At 26.1% G+C, this 14,146-nt stretch overlaps 1 protein-coding gene across 1 annotated transcript; it reads right to left on the reverse strand.

The window, feature by feature from the left end:
- Positions 1 to 287: 287 nt before the first annotated feature.
- On the reverse strand, positions 288 to 1,556 carry LOC113866165 (aspartic proteinase CDR1-like). The gene has a single exon (XM_027501049.1). It carries the CDS (start codon positions 1,554 to 1,556, stop codon positions 288 to 290), a length of 1,269 nt encoding a protein of 422 aa, XP_027356850.1.
- Positions 1,557 to 14,146: the final 12,590 nt, after the last annotated feature.

The raw sequence follows: 14,146 nt of genomic DNA on the forward strand, positions 1-14,146 counted from the left end.
TTTGTGTTCTCTTACTTTTTTTAAAAAAACTGTTTCATTTAATTTATTATATAGTTAATTTTTATTTGTTAAAGAAATTTTATTCATATTACTTTTTTTATAAAAAATTATTTAAAAATTTATCCAAACAGAGTCTTAGTCCTTTTACCGATATAAATATCATGGATCATCTCATCATATATATTCCTTGCAATAATATTAATGTGAAATGAAAAATAAAAAAAACAAAGTTTCATTATTAATTCAGTCAATTAGATTGAGTTAAAGTAAACAACTACACTCAATGTCTACTTGGCACAATCTTTGGGCTTAAAGGAGACAATATTCTTTGGTAGGTCGAAGCCAACCAAGAAATTTTGTTGAACCAAGCTCCCAAGAATGGCATAAGGCTTCTTATGACAAATATTTGTGAAAGCCAAGCAATAAATCCTTTTTGCAACTGGAGCAAAGGTGTTGAGCGCATTCAATTGGATATCTGCACCTTTAAAATGTAAAGTAATTATTGGAACCTGTGGGGGTTTAGATCCACTGTCGTAGCAAAGAATCGATGGTTTATCTCTAATCCTAACACGCTTTGACTTAACTACACGTTTCACTGCTGATGCCAACTTAGAGTAAACATCATTTGGAAAATAAGTTTCGACCTCTTGTGTGCCAATTATGGCATTTCCATCTCCACTGGATCCCAAAGTGGAGTTTCCAAGCTCTATTCTCTCTTTTCCCACACTAAATGCTTCTATGTGTACGAAATAAGAGGCTTTTGGGTCTTTTTGGTATATGGGTGTTGAGACAGTGCCTTCACCAGAAACCACAGCATCATTTCCAAATTTGATTATGCTTGAGGAGTTAGGATGTGAGAACGCTGGCGCTAAACAATAGGAAAATTTTCCACCTATTAAGGAATCGAGTTGAGATACAAGGGATGTTGGTCCACGTCCAAAGCTAACTACGCCAGAAATTTCCTCACCAAATGCTGCAAGATTATCATGCCCACATCCTATTACTGTTCTAGGAAATTGCATAAGATTTCCACTGGTGGATTTTAGTGTGAATGTGTCTACACTGAGATCTCCTTGTGTTCTTGAAATATAATCGTCCCTAAAATAATTGCAAATATGTTTATAATCCAAAGAGCAGGTGGTATTTGGCACAGATGTACATGTAGTAGAGGAGCAAGGAAGGGTTTTGTATGTTGAAGATTTTAAAGGATCAAATAAAGGAGGGGTTTGTTCATAAGGACTACAAGGCTTGCATTGCATCCATGTAATGTCAGCGCTTATGTCAAAAAAACCAAAAATTTGGAATGGTGGGGTGCCAATTGAATAGGACAAGAAGTATTCGTATTCATCCCAACCTAGACTGATCTCTGGTGTGTTTCTAGGTGCAGAACCTTTGTTGACATGGTTGATTGAACCATAAAATGGTGATTTTGGAGATTTTCTATGAACTAGTTCCACACCAAAGCCACCATTGAAAGCGTTGGTGAGAACGATGTTGTGAAGGCATAATGATAGGAAAAAAAGAGAGAGAGATGAATAACATGCAATTGTTGCCATCACTTCCCTTTACTAATTATTCAACCTTTTTCAGCCTTTCTTATAGAGCTTTATTATAGGTATTTTTTTAATTTACTGTTCTGCAAAGTAAGCATTAAATGAAATAGTATATATTAATTAATTTGAATAACATATAAATTATTTAATACTTTTCCCCTTCTAAATTATAAGTATTATATGCATGAGACAATTCTTTTTTTGAATTGGGTAGTATTATTATGAATTGCAAAACACTCTCTAGGTATTTAATAATTAACTAATTAATATAGTAAATATAATATAAATTTATGATTAATTTGACTTTTTAATTTTATAATATTTTTAAAATATAATATAAAATTATATATATATATATATATATATATTATTAATGTTAATAAATAAGTTAATTATGTTTTTATCAAACAATTGAAAGGTCGAATAGTTTGAAATTTCAAATTGAATTTGGCCTATTCTCGTTTTTAATATAAGTTTTTAAAACCAACATTAAGTATTGCCGACATCCTACAACTGAATTTATTTATTTTTTTAATATTCATTTAATTATACATATTAAAAAGTGTTTTACCTAACATAATTTTATTTAATTACATTTATAATTGTTGACAGCATACAATAAATTAGAAGTTACTCTAACTTTGTAATTACAATAGTCTGAATTTATTTATAAAAATAAATAAGAAATTTATTGATACAAATAAAAAGAAGTTATATATTAAATACTTAGAAAGAGATAATTTTGTGTGTATTCAACCTATTAGAACAAAATTACCTTTAACAAAAGTATATAAAAATACTTTCAAATTATTTGTTAAGAAATATATACTTATTATAAAAAAAAAATTGAGAAAAGTTTTAAGAACGTTCACATTTAAGAAATAATACGTATTATATTGAGGTTGATTTTCCATGTACTATACAATAATTTTAATTATTAAATAAAAATATGGAGGACAATGTTTAAATTTAATAACTTTATAAAATTAGAATATTTATTATTGTTGAAATGATACTGTAATATGTAATTATTTGTGATTTAATAATTATTTAAAATTTTCTTTAATTCTATTTATAAGAATTAAATATTCAATTAATCAAAGCTAATAAAAAATATTATATGCATATATTAATTAAGATTGTATTTCAAAAAGATTTATAGTATTAAATGATTAAATTATTAATTTATAATTTATTTATTTTTTGCTAAGAAAAGGGGCAAAACGCCCAACAACCCAAAAATCTACACAAAAGGTTTAGGAAACACAGAACTACAAGAGTCTAAGCTTAGAAAGGGAAGAAGAGGGATCCATAAATTGGACACAGGGAGAGAGGAGGTCAAGGCCTATCTTGGCAAGAAAATCAACACAACCATTTGCCTCTCTACAAATATGAGATAGCCTAATAAAACTAAAAAACTTCAAAGCCTCCCTAATGTTACAAATTAAAGGAAATAAAGGATGGGAGGCTGGTTGCAACTTCAAGATGAGAGAGATGGCTTCCTTAGAATCTGACTCAATCCATATAGCTGGCAGCTTAAGTTGAATCACCATCTGAATACCAAAGAAAAGACTCCATAACTCAGCAGCCACAGGGGAACAGAGATCAATTTTCCTATAGAAACCAACAATACAATTACCATGAGCATCCCTAATTAGACCCCCACAGGCAGCAACACTAGCAACTTTAGATATAGCACCATCAACATTCAATTTGAAATTATCAACAGGAGGAGGAAACCATCTAATAGTCCTATGACATGATTTGGAGACTTCCCTGCAAATTGGTGAAATATAGTTTGCATCATAAAGAGCCTTCATTACAATAGTATTAAGATTATTAGAATGATTGTTGAAGATAAAATCATTTCTGTCCAACCATAGATACCAAAGGATAGTACCAAAAATTAAATTCCAATTCTAAAATTTGTTAGCATTCAAAAGAGAGAGATTATTTGTTAACCAAGCGGACAGGCCAACACTAAAAAACTTGACCCACTGGTCAACAAAAATGAACTGACTCCAAACAGTTTGAGCAAAAAAACAGTCCCTTAACACATGCATAACAGTCTCTTGATCACTACCACATCTAATACATAGAGGGCAATCAGTCATCTGTCTTCTAAACCTTTCTTCATTAGTTAATAATTTTCCATTAGCAGATTTCCAAAGAAAAAGAGAAATTTTGGGAGGACCCTCCCACTTCCAAACAGCCTTAAACAAGGATTGATCAATCCTACCATTAGGCCTATCATGGTTCAGCAAGGAAAAAGCAAATTTGATTGAAAATAAACCATTACTAGTTAAGGCCCAAAACACAGAATCTTGGGATTCAAATTGAGTTGGAGATAATTTGGCAAATCTGAGCAGGAAGGGAAGGGGAAATTTTATTCCAATCCCACTCTCCATTAGTGGAAAACATAGCCACCGGAAGATCTAAATCAGAATTAGGAATTTGAAGCAGAGCATAATGAGAAAGATTACTAAAATTAGGGACCCAATTATCAGTCCAAAATTTTGTAGCCATACCATTCCTAACAAACCACCTCAGACCTTTAGAAAAATGAGACCAAACAGACATCATACCCTTCCAAAGGTGAGAGACTCTAGCATTATTCCTAAGGGCAATATCACTATTCAGTTTAAAATTATACTTATGAATAAGCACCTGAGCCCAAAAATCAGAAGGAGAATTAGTAAGCCTCCAACAAAGTTTTATCATATAAGCTTTATTAAGGGTATTCAAATCCCTACACCCCAAACCCCCTTCATTCTTAGGCAAACAAATTTTCTCCCAACCTAAGAGATGACATTTCCTACCATTCAACAAACCCCAAATGAACTTTCTACAAATGCTATTTATCTCATGTCAAATGGAACTAGGAATGATAAGAGATTGCATAACATAGGAGGGAATGCTCATTATACATGCTTGAGCAAGCGTCACCCGACCAGCAAAGGACAACGATTTCATTTTCCACATGGATAATTTTTTCCTAACCTTATCAATCAAAAAGGAGAATTGATTCCTGGATGGTTTCTTTGAGACAATAGGGATTCCAAGATAAATCCCAATCTGGTTACAAGACTTGATACCTAAACACTATTATAGAATTTTTAATGGTGGGATCAGTATTATTAGAGAAAAAAAAAATAGAGGATTTGCCACTATTAATTTTCAGGCCAGAGGCAGTACAAAAATTAGTCAAAACCTCCTTTATAATCACAACTTGATTAAGACAAGCTTTGGAGACTAGAATGATGTCATCAGCAAAGAAAAGATGGGACACTTTAGGTCCTAAGGGACTAAAAGAAAAAGGAATCCAATCATTATTCAAAATCTTATCATTAATTAAGTGAGCAAGTTTCTCCATACACATTACAAAAAGATAAAGGGAGATAGGGTTCCCTTGCCGAATTCTCCTAGCAGGTAAAAACGCCTTTGTTATCTCATTATTCCAATTAATGGATAAAGAAAAGGAAGAAATGCAGTGATAAATTAAATTAATCAGATCAGAAGGAAGGCCAATTTCCTAGCAGGTTTGAATAATAAAACTCCATCTAAGCTTGTCATAAGCTTTCTCAAGATCAAATTTAATAATCATAAAACTATTTTTGTACTTAAGGGAATTTAAAGAGTGATTTAATTCTTGTAAGATAAGAGCATTATCAATGCCCTGTCTGCCAGGAATAAAACTAGTCTGGTTGGCTGAAACAATGTGAGGCAGAATAGTCCTTAATCTATTAGCAACAATTTTGGTTATGATTTTATAGCTAACATTATATAAGGAAATAGGCCTAAAATTGCTAATATATTCAGGATTATCTGTCTTAGGAATAAGGGTAATATTAGTTTCATTAACCTCAGCAATTTTATCAGGATTATGAAAAACATCAAGGACAAATATGAAAATAAAAGGGGCAAGAAATTTCCATTGGTTTTTATAAAATAAAGCATGAATCCCATCAGGCCCAGGGGCTTTAAAGTTCCCAATAAAGAACAGAGATACCTTAACCTCCTCAATGGAAATGGGAGAAGATAAGCTAACCCTATCACAATCCCTCAAAGTTGGAAATGAGCTTATAGTGGTCAGCCAAGAAATATCAGAAGTGGAATCAACATATATCTCTTTAAAATAATTCACAACCATAGATTTTAGCAGTAAGGGGTCATATTTCCAATTGCCAGATATGTCTTTTAAAGATTCAATAATATTTTTATTCCTTCTAAAAATAGCAGCTTTATGAAAAAAATTTGTGTTTCTATCACCTAACTTAATCCAATTAGATCTATAATGATGAAACCAGTAAACTTCTTCCTGGTCCAAAATTTGTTGGTATTCAGACTAAAGAGTTTTCATAAGATTACATAAAAAAGGATTTTTCATAGACCCTAGTTTGCAGAAAATTCCCTTAATTCTACTTAAAATTTGCTTTTTCTTATTGAAAATATTTTCAAAAGAAATCTTATTCCATTCAGAAATATTACCTTAATCTCTATATATTTTCAGTCCAGGTACTAGAAGGTACCCAGGACTTTTTAACGTGATCAGGAAAATCTGGATGAGAGATCTAGGGAGCTAAGAACTTAAAAGGGTTCACAGGGTTCACAATATTATTAATTGATCTAATTCTAAGCCAGATTCCAGCATGATCAGACTTTAAAAATAGAAATATGGGTAACTGAACAATTGGGGAATTGAGTATACCAATCATCATTTACAACCACCCTATCTAACCTTTCTTTTAAGCATCCTTTATGCCAAGTAAAAGGGTTACCCTTATAACCCAAGTCATAAAGGTCACAACTATTTAAACAATCAGCAAATTTTTTCCTATCTTGTTGACTTACAGAACTACCACCACATTTTTCCTAATCATACAAAACTGAATTAAAGTCTCCTGCTAAACACCAAGGACATTGGACAATTTTACTGAAATCCATTAACTCTGCCCAACAATCAGATCTGGCTTTACTCTGAGGACTAGCATATATAGATGAGAGAATCCAATTAGGATGCCCAAAATTATTGATTTTAAGGTGCACAATAAACTTGGATTTTGAAATAACTGAAGCTTTAACATTTTTAGTATTCCAACAACACTAAATACTCCCAGAGAAACTCATTGCATCAACTTTGACTGAACCATCTAAATTAATATTTTTAATTATTTTGTCAGCCCTATCTAGACTAACTCTAGGTTCAAATAGAGCAATAAAATCTAGATTATGAATTCTAATTAAGTCATTAACTAACCTAGCAAAAGTCTTATTTCCAGCACCCTTACAATTCCAAAATAGACAATTTATCAATAAGGATAGGGAAAGTTAAAGAACATCCTTAAGATGTTGGTCCTGCACAGGACTGTAGTCCAAAGTCATAGGATTAATTGAATATCCCAACTGCTCACTATCAGGTCTGGATATTGGATCAACATCCAGATCATGAGGGATATCAGGGGATCACCTAACTGGGAATTCCATGTCTTATTGAAATTTCCTCCTACTATGTCCTGAATAGATGAACTCTTTCCTAAATCCTTTTGCATGATTCGCATTAAATGGAAAATACACTCTTGGTTAGTGTTGGTTAGATTGGTCATAGAAAGATCAGGGATATCCTGGTTCCTATTGATAGAGACATTAACAGGTTCACCCCCATCTTTTTCTATCTTACTTTGAAATTTAGTTTTAGACAACTTTTTAGTGCTAGGCTGAAAAATTAGATTAGGCAGACTCTTGCTAAGTTGCTTAGATTTAAAGGACGCAACCTCACTCCTATTCTCCACATAGTTTCCAGACCTAGAAGGTTCTATTTATATTAAATGAATGAATATATCTATTTATATGAATATTAAATGAGTATTTTTTTTATAATTTTAAAAAAATATTGGTAGTTGTTTTTAAAAAATAAAATTGAAAGATATATTAATAAAATAACAATATGTGAAATGAACTTATATGTTATTTTAAAATATTTTATTTCATTATAAACAACTATAAAATGATTTTTGTAAAATATTTAAAATGTTTTTATTAAAATATTTTATTTTAAAACTATTTATGAGACGTTATCTATAAAAAAGAAATAATTTGAATGTTATTTTCGTTAAACATTTTAAGAATTTATAATATAATATAATATATATATATATATATATATATATATATGTGACTTTATAATAGTAAATTTTTTTGTGCATTATTAATATATCATTAAAAACATTTGACTCAAAATAAAAAATATATTATATGCTTTTCAAATTTAATAAATTTCAAAAGACAAATTATTTTTATTCTAATAATAATAATAATAATAATAATAAATATTTCATTTATAGAGTTTTTTTATAGGTATTTTTTATAATTATTTTACTGTTTTGAAAAGTAAGCATTAAATGAAAAAGTCTATATTAATTAATTTGAATGACTTATAAACTATTTAATATTTTTTCTCCTTCTAAATTATAAGTATTTTCTGCATGAGACAATTCTTTTTGAATTGGGTAGTATTATCATGAATTACAAAACACTCTCTAGGTATTTAATAATTTTGTATTTAATAATTAAGAAAATTTGTGATAATAATTATGAAAAATATTTCAAAAAATTATTTGATTGGTAAAATTATAATTTATTAGTATTAGAATATGAAATAAAGTATTAAAAATATAGGCATTTATTTTTTATTTTTTTAAAGCATAAAAACAAGTTTAAGTAATAAAAAAATGGTTTGAAAAACATAATTAAATATTATTTTAATAAAAATTTGTAATTTTTTTTACTTTACTCAATGTTGATTAAAAAAGTTTGATTATTGATAAGAAAAATATTTAATTGAATATTCAATTACAAACTATTCATTTTAAAACATACATAATATAAAATTCGAATGACATTTCTAATGTAAAAAGCAATATAAATACAGAGTTTACTTTAAAATAAAGAAGTATGACAACATTTATTTTTCTTATTGTTGTTTAAGATAATCCTTTCAATTCTTTCCATAAGAAATAATTTTCTGTATTTTTTAATTTTATGAATAAAATATTTTTTGAATATATTCATTATTAAATTTTAATTATATTTTTATTTTTTATAAAAGTTGTGTTAATGAGACATTATAAAATTTATGATTGATTTGACTTTTTAATTTTAGAAATATTGTTAAAATATAGTATAAAATTATAATATATGTATTTTATATATTATTAATCTTAATAAGTTAATTATTATTTTTTTATTAAAACAATTGAATGACCGAATTGAGATTTCAAATTGAATTTGGCGTATTCTCGTTTTTATGATTAGTTTTTAATATCAGCGTTAAGTATTGCTGACATCTTACAACGGAATTTATTTAATTTTTAATATGTATTTAATGATACATTTTAAAAATATTTAAAATAATAAATTTGTATTAAAAATATAATATTTAAGTTTTTTATTTTTTATCATTTACTCTTAATGCATGTCAAAAAAGTGTTTTACCTAACATAATTTAATTCAATTACATTCATTATTGTTGACATCGTACAGTAAATAGGAAGTTGCTCTAACTTTATAATAATAATAATAATAATAATACTCTGACATTATTTATAAAATATAAATAAAAAATTTATTGAGACAAATGAAAAGCAGTTATGTATTAAATACTTAGAAGGAGATAATTTTTTTGTCTATAATAATTTTATTTGGTTAAAATAATATTATTTTTAATGAATTATACATATAGCCTTTTTTTAAAAACAGAAAAGAAAAAATTATTAGCAAAAAAAGAAAAAAAGAAAAAAAGTATAGAAAGACAAACTAAAGAATATATAAATTATACATATAGTCTACAAAAAATATTTATATCTATAAATTTATATTTATACAATATTCTAAAAATGCGCATTACTTTTTTTCAAAAATACTAATAACTTTAAATGGTTAAGCTAATGTCATATATTAAATTAATAAATATATCACTTATATGAATAATGAGTATGGATCTGGTTAACACAATTTCACATTAAAAACATATATAAAAAGAATTTTAGATTAAATTATTTAAAAATGAATATCTGTTTCTTAAAATTTAGGAAAAAATATTAATAGTTGTTTTTTATTAATAGAATCAAAATGACTATTTGTATATTATTATAAATAACTATAAAACAATTTTTCTTTGTGAGAAATTACATATAAAGAATGAAAGTAAATGTCATTTTTATGACATTTATTTTAAAAATTTATAATCTATAATATATATTTACAACTTTATAGTAGAGAATTTTTGGTGCACTATACAAGTTTTATTATAACAAAATATTTTTTAACGAAAAAATTATTTGTTTTTTAAATTTAATAATTTTTGAAACACATATTTTTAATTTAATAATTAATAACAATAAATATTCTATTATATGAAATAAAATTAAATCAACAGATGATTCTTTGCATCAAAAAACAAATTATGAAAATTTCATCATTTAAATTACTATTTAATTCAAAAATAGGTGCTTATTATTACAAAAATAAAATAAAATCTCTGTGCTAGTAAAATAGACTAACCCTTAAAAGCATATCTGTTAAAAAAGTTAGTCAAAACGGTTTCATTCAAAAATTTATATTCATAAATTATATAAAAATAGAATTAAACTTTAACAATAGACACTCTATTATATAAAAATAAAATTAAATAAAAAATAAATTTGAAATTTGAAAATACATTATAAAAAATACAAACTTAAAATTATATTAAATTAACACAGATAAAAATACTCATGCTTGAGAAAATTTTTAAGAATGTTCCCATTTAAGAATTACTACGTATTATATAGAGTTTGATTTTTCATGCATTGTACAATAATATTAATTATTAAATAAAAATATATTGGAAGACAATTTTTAAATTTAATAACTTTATAAATTTAGAATATGTAGCAAACATTAATAATTAATATTCAATAATAATAAATTAAATAAAATAAAAATATAATTTTTTATTAAAAAATTATGAAAATTCAAAATTTAAATTTATTATTGTTTGACATGATAGGTACGTTTAATAATTATTTCACATTCTCTTTAAAGAAATAAAGAAATATTATATGCATGTATTTGGATTATATTGAAAAAATATATATAGCATTAAAAGATTAAATTATTAATTTATATATTAAGTGAATGAATATATCTATTACATGATTATGGATAAATAAATGTATAAAAATAATTTCAAAATAGATGTATTTAAAAATGAGTATTCTTTTGTAATTTTAAAAATATTATTATTTATTTTTAAAAATAAAATATTTTATTTCATTATAAATAACTATAAAATGACTTTTGTCAAACATTTAAAATATTTTTGTTGGAATATTTTATTTTAAAACTATTTATGAGACGTTACCTATAAAAAAAATAACGTGAATGTGTGTGTGACTTTATAGTAGTAAAATTTTGTGCATTATATATATATATATATATATAAATCATTCAAAAATAGAAAATATATTATATGCTTTTTGAATTTTATAAATTTCAAAAGAACAAATATTTTTTAACAACTAATAACAATAAATATTTCATTATATGAAATCAAATTAGGTAAAGAGATAAATTTTTACATTAAAAGAATTATGAAAAATTTACAATTTAAGTTAGTATTGAATTTAAAAAAATTGAAGTTTAAATAGTAAAAAATCACTTTCGTGGTGACAAAAAGGACTAACCCTAAAAAGCATCTCTGTTGGAGAAGGTTGATAAATTTCTTTTTAAATAATTAATATCTATAAATTAAATTAAAAATAGATAAATTTTATAAATTTAAAAAACATATATATTGTAATTTTTAACAATTAACATTCTATTATATAAAAATAAAAATAAATAAAGAGATAATTTCTAAATTAAAAAACACTGAAAAACTAAAATTTAAATTAATATTAAATTTAAAAATAAATACTTAATTAAAATATAAAAATAAAATAACTTCTAAAAATACTCGCTTAAGAAATTGTACTTTTATATATATATATATATATATATATATGGTTGATTTTGCATTCACTTCATGAGTGATATTAATTATTAAAAAATATATTTGAAAGGTAACTTTAAAAATTTAGTTAAAATCATATAAAATATTTATAGTTATATCGATAAATACATGATTATAAGATATTGATAAATAATATAATCAGTAATAATTTGTTTTTAATCAAAAAGCATTGTTTACGGTAGGTTATGGGCCTATTAACAGGCTTGCTTGGGTACTAGGCACTAGGCCCAATAGCCTGTCAAAGAGTCATATTGCACAAGTATACTTAAATAAGATTTATATTCACACAAATCTTAATAAATTACGTATTTATATTTATGTTTCAAAAAATATTTTTTAAAATATACTTTTATTTTAATTTTATATTTCATTCATTTTATCATTTAAAGGAATATAAAACTCTTTATCTGAATATTTATTAATTAAGCTGGAATAATCCATATTAATTGATTTATGTGATGGATAGTTAAATGCAATATATAATATTAAAATATATACATTTTATCCCCATATTAAGTTAACCTGTCTTACCTTAAAATTACGAAATTTTGATCCAATCGAGTTGAAACCAATGATCTTACTAAAATTTTAGGTCATCAGGTATTAACAAATTGGAATAACACAAAATGCAGTATGAGGACGAAAAAAAATGCTAATGGATAGGAAGTTAGTGGAACTCCATGCAGTTCATTTTTTGAATCACAAGGGATCGTAATCGATACAGTTGATGCGTCACTTTCTTCCCAGCTTTCCCAGGCTGGCATTCTCACAGTGCCACATGCATCTCAACTTGTTCCAAAATCATCACTCCTTACCATTTAGGTTCATATTTCTAATCAATACCACCCAAAATACCTTCTCCTTGTCTCATTTTGGCTTTATTCATTTTTTGGTTTAATTTTAGCAATTTGCTATAGGAAAATATTTTGCTGTATCTACTTGCTATGAGAAAAGATAGAATGTTTATAACACATGAATCAAATGGTAGATGATTGTTTTAATTCAATCTATTGTTTTAAGTTTGATTTTTAATGTTGTTGTATTAAATACTTAGAGACATAAAGTTACAATTTATCTACAAAAAGAACACTATTATAATAAAAAAATGGGCTCCTATCCGTTTGTGTTACAAATGACTCGATTTCACCAACGTTAAAAAATTTGACAGGCATTGAGCATACTTTGTATCTTATGTAACTCTCAGTGTTTACAGAACTTCAATGCAAACAGGTAAATTAGAGATGAGAGACTGGCTTCATTGGAGTATATACGATTACGAAAAAATGTAGCACTTCAGAGGAGAGGCTCCATCAAAGGAGAGTAAATTAGAAAGTTGACATCCCTTGAATGGGGAATGAAATTGATGAAGAGAGAGATTTGAAGTAAAGAAAAAAAGAAGAGAGAAAAAGTAAAAGATATAATAAATAATATGCTAAAAAGGAAGAGACAATTAAAAAGAAAAATAGAGAAAAGGACATAGAATATACGAGTTGAAACAAACTAAATGATCGTGAATCACATTTAAAAAATAATATTGTCTATTCATAAAAAAAAATTATATATGCCTCAAGTGAAAAGAAATAAATATCAATTCAGAATGAAAACTGCTGATACACAGAGAAAGAGAAGTAATTAATTATAAATTTAGAATTAGATTTTTTTTTTTTTTTATCATCGTAGGTGACACTTTTAGGTGTTTTTTTTTTATATGTTTGAGGGTATAATTTTAAAATATCTGTATACAAAAACATAAAAAATATTTGTTTAAAACATAAATAAAATATACAATGTCATATAAGGATATCATTTTTTAATGATTCAAATAATTGGTTGATATATGAGAAAAAAATAATTAATATCTACAGGGCTGTAAGGACATGAGTCAAGTCAGAATATATACTTAAAGAAGATATTAATTAAATTTAATTCATTTAAATAATTAAAATCAACCTAAAATATAATGTTTTTTGTATACCTAAATCAACAAGTATAAGGGAATATTCAATAAATTGAGTTTGAACATATTTATCGATTCAGGTACATGTTCTGTGTGCATTTCAATTCATTGCCAAGAAAAGATACACCGAGTTATTCACCATTCATTTTAGAGCCTTTACGATATTTAAACTCAAAATATTCATACATATATCTTGGTATTTATCAGTTAGGTATGTGTTCTACTTCTATGTCCATTTCACTTTAGAATCCTTACGACACCTACACTAAATCATAATAATGATTTCATCTTAATTTGGGTTGCCACGTTATATGTTTGAACCTTCCCCTTCCACTGTACTATTCTTCAATCACTACCCAAAGGGAACAGAAACACCTAACTTGTGAGGCTCATTAATAGATGGAGCACTCATTCTCAGCGACAAAAACGGTGTTAAACACCATTGATCTCTAAACACACTCCCAACTACCCATAATGCTCCCTAACTAATTCTATAATCTTAGTGTGTGCTCACAAAAAGAAGAGGCAAATAGTAACTTAATGCACAGTGTAACCCATGCTACCTATTATAAATAATGCATGTAT

Source organism: Abrus precatorius, unplaced genomic scaffold (assembly GCF_003935025.1).
Source record: "Abrus precatorius isolate BTA unplaced genomic scaffold, Abrus_2018 Scaffold4, whole genome shotgun sequence".
Taxonomy (NCBI): domain Eukaryota; kingdom Viridiplantae; phylum Streptophyta; class Magnoliopsida; order Fabales; family Fabaceae; genus Abrus; species Abrus precatorius.